The sequence below is a fragment of the Hydra vulgaris genome, chromosome 02 (assembly GCF_038396675.1).
Source record: "Hydra vulgaris chromosome 02, alternate assembly HydraT2T_AEP".
NCBI lineage: Eukaryota > Metazoa > Cnidaria > Hydrozoa > Anthoathecata > Hydridae > Hydra > Hydra vulgaris.
Window position 1 is genome coordinate 58,975,001 of NC_088921.1, and position 13,844 is coordinate 58,988,844.

The 13,844-nt window shown below is 28.0% G+C and overlaps 1 protein-coding gene across 2 annotated transcripts in view; it reads right to left on the reverse strand.

Moving 5' to 3' along the window:
• The window catches only part of LOC100210121 (phosphorylase b kinase regulatory subunit beta), a 65,894-nt gene that overhangs the window by 30,510 nt on the left and 21,540 nt on the right, over positions 1 to 13,844 (reverse strand). For both annotated transcript variants that reach the window (XM_065791532.1, XM_065791531.1), the window contains exons 14-15: positions 13,447 to 13,553; positions 12,999 to 13,051 (exon numbers count right to left, since the gene is read on the reverse strand). In XM_065791532.1, coding sequence (XP_065647604.1) covers positions 12,999 to 13,051; positions 13,447 to 13,553 — 160 coding nt within the window. The remainder of the gene's footprint in view (positions 1 to 12,998; positions 13,052 to 13,446; positions 13,554 to 13,844) is intronic.

Genomic DNA, 13,844 nt, shown 5'->3' on the forward strand with positions numbered 1-13,844 from the left:
AGCCCTTGCCTCATAAGTAAGAAGTTCCAAGTTTAATCCCCACCATGTCCCTGGTAGTACCGCGCTCAACTTGTTCCTCTACGCAGCGGCCTTGTTCTTTAAAATTTGTTTTTTTGGAGTTATAGAGTTGAGAGAGGGTTGTAACAGCACCTACGCCTTCATGGCTTTGGGGAGGTGAATTGAATTTAAAAAAAAATTGACTGTGTAATAACTGATTATAAGGTAATTTGTGAAAAAACAAGAGTATCTAATTCAATTGATACTATGCTCGATCAAATACTTTTACAATTAAAAGTAATTGGTGTAGATAGAAAAAAAGACAAAAATTCATTTATGAATCAGTTTATGAAATTAACAAATAAATTCTTGAAAATACAAGACAATGAAATACAAGAATAATGGGGTGTCAAACTGTGTCAGACCTGCCTTGTGTCAAAACACCAAATATAAACATCGTCTAAGTTTTACTTATGAAAATAATCCTTTTTCTGGTCTAAAATAATACAGTTTATCAACAAATAGGAGATAATAGAGTTCAAAATAATGTATTGGTAAATCTTCAGGGTAAATTTGACTGATGTTGTGAAGAAAACTTTCTTTATGCTATGCTACTAGATGATGAATTTGTAATTGATTGAGCTCTTAATCAAATCCTACAAATTAGGTATCCAGGAAAATTGATTCAAATTTCAAGCTTAATTTCAAAGCTATGGCAGTTAAGCCCTTGCTTTTCAAAACTGATGCTTGGACTGACTTAATTGAGGTTTCTTCTATAAAGTTTGAGCCTTTGAGTTTTTGTTTCTTCAAATGAGTTACTACAAGCTATTCAAACTGGCAATTAACTCTCTCTTACTGATCTGCCTAACAATTCCCAATTAGTAGAAAGAGCTGTAAAATTCATATCCGAGGCTTCTAAATGTTTTTACGAACGGGTGAAAAGACTTTTTTTTTTTGGCTAAAAACCAAAACAGAACCAAAACAAGAGAAATGCAAAAAAAGTTAGATATATATATATTGTATACTTTCTTCAAACTATTATTACAAACTTGTATGTTACAAATATTGAAATCAAAAACTATTTTGACAGCTGAAAAAGTTTTAATTTAAAGAATGTTATATTTTTGTTTATATTTTTTTAAAAAAAGAGTTCATTTAAAAAAAAAAAGAAAAGTTTTTAAACAAAAACCGTTAAAGTTGCTGAGTTAAATATATATGTACCTGCGTATGCCAAAACACCCCAACCAGAACCAGCGAGAACAGTTGTTAAATAAGTGTGTTTATTTTTTTTACCAGTTAAAAAAAACAACCTTGCTCTCTCACATTTGCAAACTAAGGTACATTTTGCTGACTGGTTCTAATTAAATTCATTGTTTAGGGAAGAGGTGTGTCATAAACCATTTTTTTACAACCCTGGCCCCAACTATTTTCAAATACAGCCAATTTTAAAGAGATTTGTGTGAAAATTTGACAGGAAAACTTGAAAATTGCTTCATAACTAAGTGTTTTAGAAAATACTCAACTCCTTAAAATTTGAGAAAAAACACAAATATATGAAAACTTCAAAGTAATTTCCCAAAATGATTATAACTCCAAATTGTCTAATTTTTTTGGATTTATGTCTATATTTATGGGTCACATTAATCTCAAAGTGAACCAATGTGTTTCGAAAATAAAAGTGTGTTTAGACAGTGGCTTAATACATATAATAGATACTCATAAAAAGCTTTTTCTTTTTTATATCTTTTTTTATTTGTTACATAATTCTTTCGTCAAAAAATGTTTGAATTAGTATCACACTTATGAAACTACTTCAACAAAAGAGATTTTTATACTTCCAAACTTCTTGTATATTGTCAGGTTGCGATTTTATTTTTAACTATTTATGTTATAAAAAAAAAAAATCAAACAAAAACGCAACTTCTTATTGATTTAGTATTGAAGTATAATTTAGTGACTTAGTTTTGCTTCGTTGTTTTGATATATGTATTTTAAAATGTTATTCTGTAAACTTAATTAACGGTTAATGGTTTTTATATTTCTTGATATTTTTTATTCAAATTAATTATTTAATTTTTTTCAAAAATTTCTTTTTTAAATTACGCTTTTTTATCTTAAAAATATAACACAAGAATAATTTGAAATAATAATAAATAAGAATAATAACTTTTCATTTAATAAATATTGACATCATTACTTAGTTTTCTTTTCGAATATCCTTAATTGCGAACATTCTAAACAACAGAATCGTTTTAAATTTGAGTTAAAATAAATAATAGTTAATAAAAAATCTATACTATGAACAAAAACTATTTTTAAAAATTACTCTATTATTAATATTTATTTTTATTATAAACGATATGTGGAATATTACAAACAATAAATCAAATAAGTTTTCACAAGATTAAAAATACTCTGCAGTTTTAATTTTCTTATAATGGTTTTCTAAATTTCTATTCTTATCTTATTTGCGCATTTTTGTATTCACATTGTGTTTCCACGTGCACATTCCATTATTGAAATTAGTGACGATTAACAACTTTAAACTGCTCATTCATTAGGTTAGTGCAAAAGAGAATGACGTTGTGCTTTTTATATTTTATATCAGTTGTTTGATAACAGAATATCTTTAATAAAAATTTTTTTAAAATATTTTATGAAATTAAAAAAATAATCTTGAACTATTGGACGAGCGTTACTTTATACGCTCGTTATAAGCTGAACGAGCGTTGTTTATCGCGCCTAGAACGTTTGAAAATACCGTTTACGGGATCGTTTTACGAGCGGAGCGCAATCGCTTCATCACAAGCCCTGTATATATATATATATATATATATATATATATATATATATATATATATATATATATATATATATATATACACATATACATATATATACATATATATACATACATACATACATATATATATATATATATATATATATATATATACATATACATACATATATATACATACATACATACATATATATATATATATATATATATATATATATATATATATATATACATACACACACACATACATATAAATATATATATATATACAAACATACATACATACATACATATATATATATATATATATATATATATATATATATATATATATATATATATATATATATATATATATATATATATATATATATATATATATATATATATATTTGGGTGGTATAAAAAAATGAAGCTTGGAAATTCTGTTCTCCACAAGGCTTATCTTGTTTCATATATTATTAGGGAATTACTGTAAAAATTTGAAGCATATCGGACAATATTTAGGGGTCAATAAAAATTTTGACTTTTCATGTATACTTTTCATGGTCAAAAGAGTAAAAATTTCATTTGATATTTTCACATTTTAATATTTAAAATTTTAAATGAAAAATTGTTATAATACTGATTTCAAAAGTATGACGTATAAGTAATGCCCCATCAAATGTCACCTACCAGGATCATGGCTGCCTTAGAGGAGGATGGGTAAATCTGGCGATTTCGCTGGACAAAACGAAGCAGAAACTGCTTTTGGTCCTCGTCTTTAGTGAGGGTTTCATTATATTTCTGGATAAAAGCAATGCCATGCTCTGCGCTATCATTGACAACCTTCATCTTGTCAACTCGATCGTTCAAATTTTGGTAGCAAGAATCCGATTCCCATGCTTCTGGATCTTTCAACCGGAAACTCTTGGCCTCCTCCTTTCCAGTGATACTAAATACTTTGAAGAGACAAAATGTTCTTTGGGTCACAAACTTTTCAAGATGATTGAAATCTGTGCTTTTTCTCTTTAGAGCTGACTGAGTCTTTGGAAGCTGGAAGTTGGCTATCATGGCTCTTTTAACATCTAGAGGGACTTGGTTATCAAAAAAAGCTAAGCCCACAAGGTGTTCTGAGAAGAACCACAGATTAAATGCAGTGTAAGCTGCATCAGCAATGATACGGTTTGGATATTTCTTGAGAAGCCTGATCATCATTGCATCATTCAGGGGAGCGCATAAAGCCAGTGGAGCCTCGTGCCAGAAACATCCATAAATGAGAGAAACAAAGAGTGCCACTCCTACAGACCTTGCTTTTCTTTAGCAGTCAACTCCAACTGGCCTTCAAATAGCACCACTTTTAAAGAACAAATGGCCTTCGACATCCATCGAGCATGATACATTGCTCCTGGAGCTCGGAACTGGAACTCCATCTTAAAACTGCTTCCACTAAGGAAGACAAGACATAGCTGAAGGAGCTCGAGGTAATTCTCCCAAGGCTGCTGATGTCCTATGGCTTTGGTGTAGTAGACAACTAAGATTTCTTCTCTTGCTGGCAAATACTCTATTTGCCTGATGTATGGCCATTTCTTTTGAAACCTCTTAAAAAGACCAGTTCCTCCTACAATTTTTGGGACTGCCAACAACTTCTCGATACCATTCCTAGCAAATTGATTGACGGTTTCTTTTGCACCAGCTATGTCCGGAAGCAGTTTCCCATCCCAATGGAGAAGAAGAGGAAATTGAATCAAAAAAGAACTCTTATCTGCTTCAGCTACTTTTTTTAGGGTAGCTAACCGTGACTTTCTAATGGTACTCTTAGACAGTGTCAGGTTGTCAAGAGGATGGCCTAAAGCCTTTGCCACTGATACAACAACATGCATAGCTCCACGAAGGTTTACTCTATCTAAAGCCCCTGTGACTTCTGGAGTTGCTATCACGCTTTTCAGTTATTTAGGCTTTGAGGAAGGAGTTTGAGCAGATGATGATGATGGAACTCTAAAGTCGACATCGTCCTTGTCTTCAAACTTAGAAGAAGAACTGATATCCAAAGCAGGACCAGATGTTTCTATTTGCTGCAACTTTTTTGTCTCTTTCAGTCTTCAATTTTCATTAGCTTCTATACGAGCTCTCTTTTTCGCCTCTTTCTCTGCAAGATTGCGATCCACAGTTCAAGCCATGCTTGATCTCGTGACATCTTCTCTCTGCATCGTTAGGAATTGTCTGTCTTCATTGTTTGTCATGATGTCCAAAGCATTCTTTGTGGTCAAGTCAAAAAGTTCTATCAGGTCGTCTTTGAACTTTTGCTCTTTAAATCTGCAGCTTTCATATGCTTTTGTCCTATTCACCTTCAACAGCTGACATTCACCATACAACTTCTTCAGTTTTCTTTCACCAGAGTTAATCCTCTGAGTTGGAATTCTTGCTTTGCTCCAAATCATATTGATATCTTTAATAGTACGATTAATGCTGTCCTTCACAGCGAGGTGTTCTTTGAGGTGGTAAAAGTGAAGGCAGCGGATGACATCACTATTCATAGCCAATCTTGCTGAAGAGAATTGGTTGGTGGCCTTGCCGACAAGCCAAAATTCAACAGAACTTCTTGTTGTAGCTGCCATTATGTAACTAAGTACCTGCTTGTGGATTAAAAAAAATACTAAATAGTAAATATTGTCATACTGTTCATGAATGTTATGTTCAAATGTTCAATGTTCATTTTATTATAAAAACAATTGTTTTAAGGCTTCAATATGTGACTGATAAATTGATATTACACTAATCCATTTAATAAACAATAGATTAATTAACTATTCATGCATAAAGCACCTGATGCAAATTACTAACCTTTTAAGCTTTTTTTCTATAGTCAGAATAAAAATTCAATAATACTAGAATAGAATAATAATTCAAAAATATATTTGAAAAAAAATTTCAATTTTTAAAAATTATTTGCTCTTGGCAAGATGTCTGCTGTTTACCAATTGCACAAAGAACTAGAAAAATTACTTTGTATGGTGTCCCAGAAGGGCTGTTCACAAAAACAAAACTAAAAATTATGTATAAACACTTAACAATTTGATTTCTGCAACAAACATGATGTAAAATTAGGTGCTTGCACAAATCAAAAAAATTAAAAAATTTCATCTGGCTGCATAAAATATTGTTCCTTGATATAATAAAAGTATTAATTTAAAAAAAAAAAGTGTAGTAGGATGATTCTGAGTACTGCCAAATTTAATATAAAGATTCACATTTTTATTCTAAAGTATCACCCAAAAAAAATTGAATGTAAGGAAGTAAGAGGGGGATGTTAAATCTTTTGCATCAACTCTAACTGTTTAAGATGCTTTTTAATCATCAAAAATATATTTTAATTTAAAAAAAAAATTAGCTTTTGAATTGAGCTTATTCAGAAAAAAGTTGCTTATTATAAAGATTATCAACAAGTTTTAACTGAGCAGGAACTGAACAAGTTTTAATTGAACAAAAAAAGTTTAAAAAAAATTAGGACAGACCAAAAAAAAAAAACTTTGAAAATTGCACGTCTACAAAAAAAACATGATCCTTTACACATGAAGATAGACACTGAAGATAAGAAATTTTATTTGAATTTGTTCTATATGTTTATTTTTATGTATATATTTTGAACTATCTTTGTAACTAGTTTTTATGTATTGATATTTACCTTGAAGGTTTGAAACAGCATCATTTTAAATAAATTACATTTTCATCCCATTCCTACAAATCAGTTTTAAAATATTTTTTATTGTCTTCTAAATTATAAAAACACATCACTGCCAGTAGAAAAATTGATAATTCTGCAACATCTTATAAATCTCCTATGCGTGCTACTTTAATGTGTTTTTTTTAAAAGTAAATTTCGAAATGCAATTTTTATTTGCATTTTTTTAAGACTTTTTGATATCAAGGGACCTAATGCAAATTGTATAAGGAAAGTTTCCCTAGTGAAGCAATTTGATTTAATTTGAATAATTGTAAAATTTATAATAACATCATTTGTTATCTGTTTTTAAAATAAAGTTTCCCAAAATGACCCAAAGAATAATTAAAAAATATGATGGCAGCATGATAGCCAGAGAACAATTTTTATAAATTTGCATTGCAACTGTTCATAGATTTTGAACCTAAGAATCTTAAGTGAAAATGAATTTTTACAAATTATCTATTCTGCCTATTTAACTAGTTTGGCATGATGGTCTTCTCCATAAGCTTTCTTCTTATGGTGTATCCGGCAACATCTTTAAGATTATTGAATCCTTCCTTTCCAATCGTAGTATAAAAGTTGTCCTCGATGGACAGCACTCTTCTTATTCTGTAACTTCAGGGGTTCCTCAAGGTTCTATCCTTGGCACTATAGTCTTTTTAATTTACATCAACAATCTTCCAGATATTCTCACATCTAAGGTGGCATTGTTTGCTGATGATACTACCATTTATTCTTGTCGTGATAAGAAACCAACACCCTCTGATTGGTTGGAGGGGGCATTTGAGCTTGAAAAGGATCTCACTTCTGCTACAGCATGGGGCTCACAGTGGCTGGTGAACTTTAATTCAGATAAAACGTATTGTAAACATAGTTGGACCTGCGCTTGCAGCCAACCTCCAACCATTGTCACATCGTCGTAATGTTGCTTCTCTTTCTCTTTTCTACAATTACTATAACGGACACTGCTCTAAAGAGCTAGCGCCTCTTGTGCCATCTACTAAAATTCATTCTCGTGTTACTCGTCATTCAATTAAGTGTCATCCTTTTTCTGTGACTGTTCCTAAGTGCTTCAAAAACTCTTATTCATCTTGTTTTTTTCCTCAAACATCAGCTCTTTGGAATTCGCTTCCTTCATCTTGCTTTCCTGATTCTTTACGACTTAAAGTCATAGCAAGATAACGATTGACAGACAACTTAAAGTCATCAGTCAATCTAACGATTGACTGACGACTTTAAGTCATCTGTCAATCGTTATCTTGCTCTACAATCTTCATCTTTTTTCTTTCAATAACTTCCAACTTTAATTAGTGGCTGCTTGCAGCCTTGTTGGAAGCGAAGATGTTTAAAAAAAAAAAAAAGTTTCAACTCTATCCTATTCAATATTCTATTCATCTATCTAATCACTCTATTCATATTCAAGCCTATTCATCTAGTTTCAACTTTTGAGAGCTGCAAACTAGACAATGTCTTATTCTTAATCAGTCTGGTTTTAACATAATATTTCTTATTTGGAAAATGAATATGAAAAAAATATCCATTAATTAATTGAACAAGTAAATTTCCTTTTTTTAAGTTGTTTTTTTATTCATTCAGACTTTTAATGTCGCATACAGTAAAAGTATGAAGAATTACAAAATGCCTTGTAAGCGAAAAGTTCCGAGTTTCAACCTATCATGCCCCTGGTTGTACCACACTCAACTTGTTTCTCCAGGAAGCAATCTTGTTTGTCAAGATTCATGTTTCGAAGTTAAAGAGTTGAAAGAGGGTATAATCACAGTTAAAAAAAAAAAAGTAGTCTCATTGACTGTAGTGACCTCCTCGGAAGGTGAATTCATTAAAAAAAAAAAAAGTTATATAAAAGTATTAGAGTGTGTTGATTTTTAAAACAAATGGAAAAATTAAATAATCATTGGAACAAATTTAATAATTGAAATAATTAGTTTTTAATTACATTATTAGGTAATTTAATTCATAAAAACTTTGTGTTTTACCTTTTACTTTTTAAGCAGTGCTCGAAAAGGAAAAAAACATGAAGGGATGGTTTTTATTTTCAAAATATCATCTTATCATTGCTATATACATTTAATTTTAGTAAACAGAATATAAAAATGTGTTTAAAAACAATGATTGCATATGAATTAAATCTTAAAAAGTATAAAAAAGAAAATCTAGCTGTTCAACCCTTCCAAACAATTAGATAGGTGAGATTTTGTTAAAACAATTTGTTAAAAAATAAGCATAATACTTAGTCTTACTCAGCATTTTTAAAACATGTGTTTTGAAAAAATACACTGAATTGGGAAGTCATTGCAAAACAAACTTCTTTATGTATGGTAAAGTTTCATATACATTTTTATTATTATCCTAATAAAATCTTTTAAGTAGATCTCTTGTTGTAAAATATTGCTTTTTATCTAAGCTGGTGGTGTTTATGTAAAACATAAATTATATTAATAACATCATACGCTTATAAAAAAAATGACATGGATGTTATGCGTTGGTTTGTTTACATGAAGAACAATAAAAACATGTAATTATTAGTAAGTATTAAACCAAACAAATTAAAAACGGAACAGATGCAATGGAAGTTTTGTGTTTTAACTTTATTCAACTTAGACTAAAAATGAAATTCGGCAGAACTTAGTGATGAGCTACAAAAACACCTTCATTAAAAAAAATAAAATGCTTTTTATAGTAAAAAGAACAATATTTTATGCAGCCATTAGTAAAATTGATTCATTGAAAAATTTGTGGTACTATGGCCTGCCCTAATATATATATATATATATATATATATATATATATATATATATATATATATATATATATATATATATATATATATATATATATATATATATATATATATATATATATATATATATATATATATATATATGTTTTTGATATATATATATCATCTGTAGTGGCCTTCATGGCCTCAAGGCCATGAAGGCCACTACAGATGAGGAGGCTACTCAATAGTGGTTATAACCCTCTCTCAACTCTATAACTCCGAAACACGAACCTCGACGAACAAGGCCGCTGCGCGGAGAAACAAGTTAAGCGCGGTACTACCAGGGACGTGGTGAAGATCGAACTCGGAACCTCTTGCTTCTGAAGCGAGCGCTTTACCACTACACCACTACCGCATTATTATAATAAAATGTTTATAAACATCTATGAAACATCTTTGTTTAAATATAAAAGTATTGAATATAAACTCATACAAAACGAGTAATTATTAAAAAAATTAAATTGCTTAGTTTTTTTTTAATTTTACTTGTCTCACCCTCTCAGTTTGTTATGCACCTACATATAACTTTACACAAACAATTTGAAGACAATCCATTAATATTTCATGGTTGCTTAATGCAACTAGTAGTATTGCACATAATTTCGTCATGGTAAAATTTGCAATGGTAAACTTGTCTATTTAACAAGCAAATTAAAGTCCTTAGGTCTGAGTCTTGTTATTTGTAGAGCTTTTTTTTACATATTTATAACTTCAAACAAATTTAGAATAAAATTTGTCAGTGCTGCTCAATACCTACAACTATAGTTTTACTATCTGACAAAATCCAAAATATTAAATGTTAATGTTCATTACCAAAATCAAGACCCTTAACAATGGTCTGCTATATATATATATATATATATATATATATATATATATATATATATATATATATATATATATATATATATATATATATATATATATATATATATATATATATATATATATATATATATATATATATAGCAAACAAAGCAAAATCATATACAAATTTCAAAAATAATATTCATTTTATAAAAAAACATAGATAAAAAAAATTATAATCAAAAAATCTTGTTAAATTCCCTATTTTTCATTTTTAGTTAAAAAACGTAACTTTTTGTTTACTAAAATCTAAAATAAAAATTTAATTATAAAATGATTCATATTTTTGAAATTTTTATATATTTTTGCATCATTTGAGACCCAACATGACATACTTTTGAAAAACTTTTTTTTTTATATTATTAGGGACCTGTTTGATGTATAAGGGCCTTGTGGCACCCTTAAAAATATTTTTTATTCAAAAATTTTTTAAATCCAGTATTATTTTATTATATAAAACACATTTAGGGGTTGTCAGCTGACATTTTCAAAAAAAGTTGTTTTTACCACCACCCTAATATATATATATATATATATATATATATATATATATATATATATATATATATATATATATATATATATATATATATATATATATATATATATATATATATATATATATATATATATATATATATATATGAAGACCACAGTGTAAAAACCGGCGTTGTCACATTTAAAAAGTATTGAGAAAGTATTTATTGATCATTAATAAAAGTCTTTATTTAAAGTAAATGAAACTAAGCAATTTAAAAAAATTTATATTATAATTATTTTATTTAAAATTTATTCAAAAACTAAACATTTTGTAATTTTTTATACAAAAATTTTTTTTTCTTTGCTCTAAATAAAGACATTTATTAATGATCAACAAATACTTTCTCAATACTTTTTAAATGTGACAACGCCGGTTTTTCCACTGAGGTCTTCATATATATATATATATATATATATATATATATATATATATATATATATATATATATATATATATATATATATATATATATATATATATATATATATATATATATATAATTATATATTATAGCATATTTATGTGAACATTTGCTCACTTTTTTTGCTTATCTAAATTGATATGGCTTTTTTAGAAAAAGAAGAAAACGAAAAATAATGAATTAAAAGATTGTTTATAAAAGATTGCTGCCCCATCCCAAACGCTCAGTCGATGTAGCAGCACTCCACTGCAAGTCAGGCTATTTTCCAATTGATGTATGTACTGAAGCCCCTGACAGCAGGCTATTTCAGTATGACATCACACTGTTCACCTAAATCAGCAGTATAAGATGCTGCGTGGAAACATTTTGTTTTTACTATTTCCAAAACTTTTTTTTTAATTAATAGTACTTTTTTAATTTTAATAATAATTATATTTAGTTTATTTGAGTAATTATTTCGTGATATTATTTTTGTTTCAGCAATAAAGTCACACAGAGTTCTAAGGATTAACAATTGCTGGCTTCAGCATGGAGCAAACAGAATTATAAAAATGAGGCAGAAATAAAAAATTAATTCTTTGTTTACTTCAGATGTCTTCTACAGACAAAGCATGAACATAAACAAGTGTTAATGCTTCTTGATCCTTGAAAAAAATTCTTGTTAATCTTTGAAAAAGCAATATTTTAAAAATCTGCACATCCAATTACCTTCCTTGAATGAGAGCAGATAGAGTATTTGTTAGTGTTCAGCTGAATATTATAAAACCTGCTTTCTAGAAAATATTAGAACATTTAATATTAAAACCTGCTATCTGCAGAGACATTCTTAGAAGACATGGCAAAGTTTTGTTTATTGCCAAGATGGGTCAGCTTTAGACTTAAGAACAGAAAAGAAATTTTTGAAAACAAAAAAACATTTAAAATAATTGAAGCCAAAAAATTGATAAATTCTGACCATATGGAATTAGTACTATGTTGCCATCAATCTAAACCAACCTTGCATAGCCTACTCAAAAAGGGCAAGAAAAAAGACACTTTTAAAGCAAGTGTTCTATTACCAAGTAACTATGTAAAAAATGTTTAAAAAAAAGATTTTTTTGCCTGATAGATGCCGTGGGTGCAGATGACACAATAGGCAAACTTTATGAGACACTTCTGAAAGATTCTAGAGTAGATAACCCACTGTCTAGTGAAGATGATGGTTAACTTTTTGTTTGAAGAACTGTTTTTTGTCTTTTAACATTCAATAAAATAGAAAATGTGCTATAATTAAAACTTTAATTTCAAGCTTTAAAACTAAATATAGAATAAAAAATGTTATGACTTGATGTCTTATATTTAACTCTCTAAAATATATTTAAATTCACAACCAAGAATTTTAAAACATCATAGTTTACATTACTTTACCAGAACATTGTTTGTGTACATAAAGATTGACATATTAGTTTATAAATAATATATATATATATATATATATATATATGTGTGTGTGTGTGTGTGTGTGTGTGTGTGTGTGTGTGTGTGTGTGTGTGTGTGTGTGTGTGTGTGTGTATGTATAAATTAATTTCAATAAAAAAGGCAGTGTATAAGTATTTTTTAATGTATTTTGATATAAATAGTCATCAGGTATAGGTAATTTATAAGGTAACAGTATACACACACACACACACACACACACACACACACACACACACACACACACACACACACACACACACACACACACACACACACACATATATATATAAAGTATATATAAAATTATATAATAGCAGAATGAAACAAAAATGATTTGATTGTCATTTTCAATTAATAACTAGGTAACATAAAAGAACTTAAAAAACTTTTAAATATAATAAAACATACTTTTCATTTTGAGATATAAGACACACTTGTAATACTAAATCTGATTCGCTAGCCTAAAAAAAAGATAAAGTATTTATTTTTAATTCAAATTCATTCAGGTGTATTCAAGAATGTATTCATTGGTTAAATTAATTTATATTTTAATGTTGGTAACCAAGACAAACTCACTGGTGATCTTATGCTAAAAGGAGAGTAGGTGAGACGAATGTACACATACCAATTATCTACTTCTAAATTTACTAACACTTCACTAAAGTCATAAATCTTTTACCTTCGGTCTGCTAACTTATCTGTGTGATTTTCACTGCTTTTCTACCAAGTGCATTTTTTTTCTAACTACTCTGCATATTTTTCTTTGATTAACTGACTACTCTCATTACATGACTTTCAACAGCTAAATATTTTCAACAGCTAATGAAAGTATCATTAAAAATTAAAAGAGTAAAACCTTAAACGAAGAGTAGCGAGCACTTAAAAAACCATATCTATACTTCATGCTAGAATGAAGATGACGTTGAAGTGGATCAATTTCTGTAGGAGTAATCAATTCCTCAACTAAAAGCCAATTTTTAATTTATAAAATAAAATTAATTTTTTAAATTATAACAAATTTATAAATAGAGTAACAATTTTATTAAACAATTAATAAATAAAAATATATAAATAAATTAAAACAATAAATTTTATATTAAATTTTTGTAATCATTATTTATACAAATATAATTATTTTATATAACCAAAAATGATATCAATAATTAAAAAATAAATAAATAACAATAATAGTATCTATTTTTTTAAATTTAAATTAATTACTAGCTCAATCATAAATTAAACTAAACTCATTAA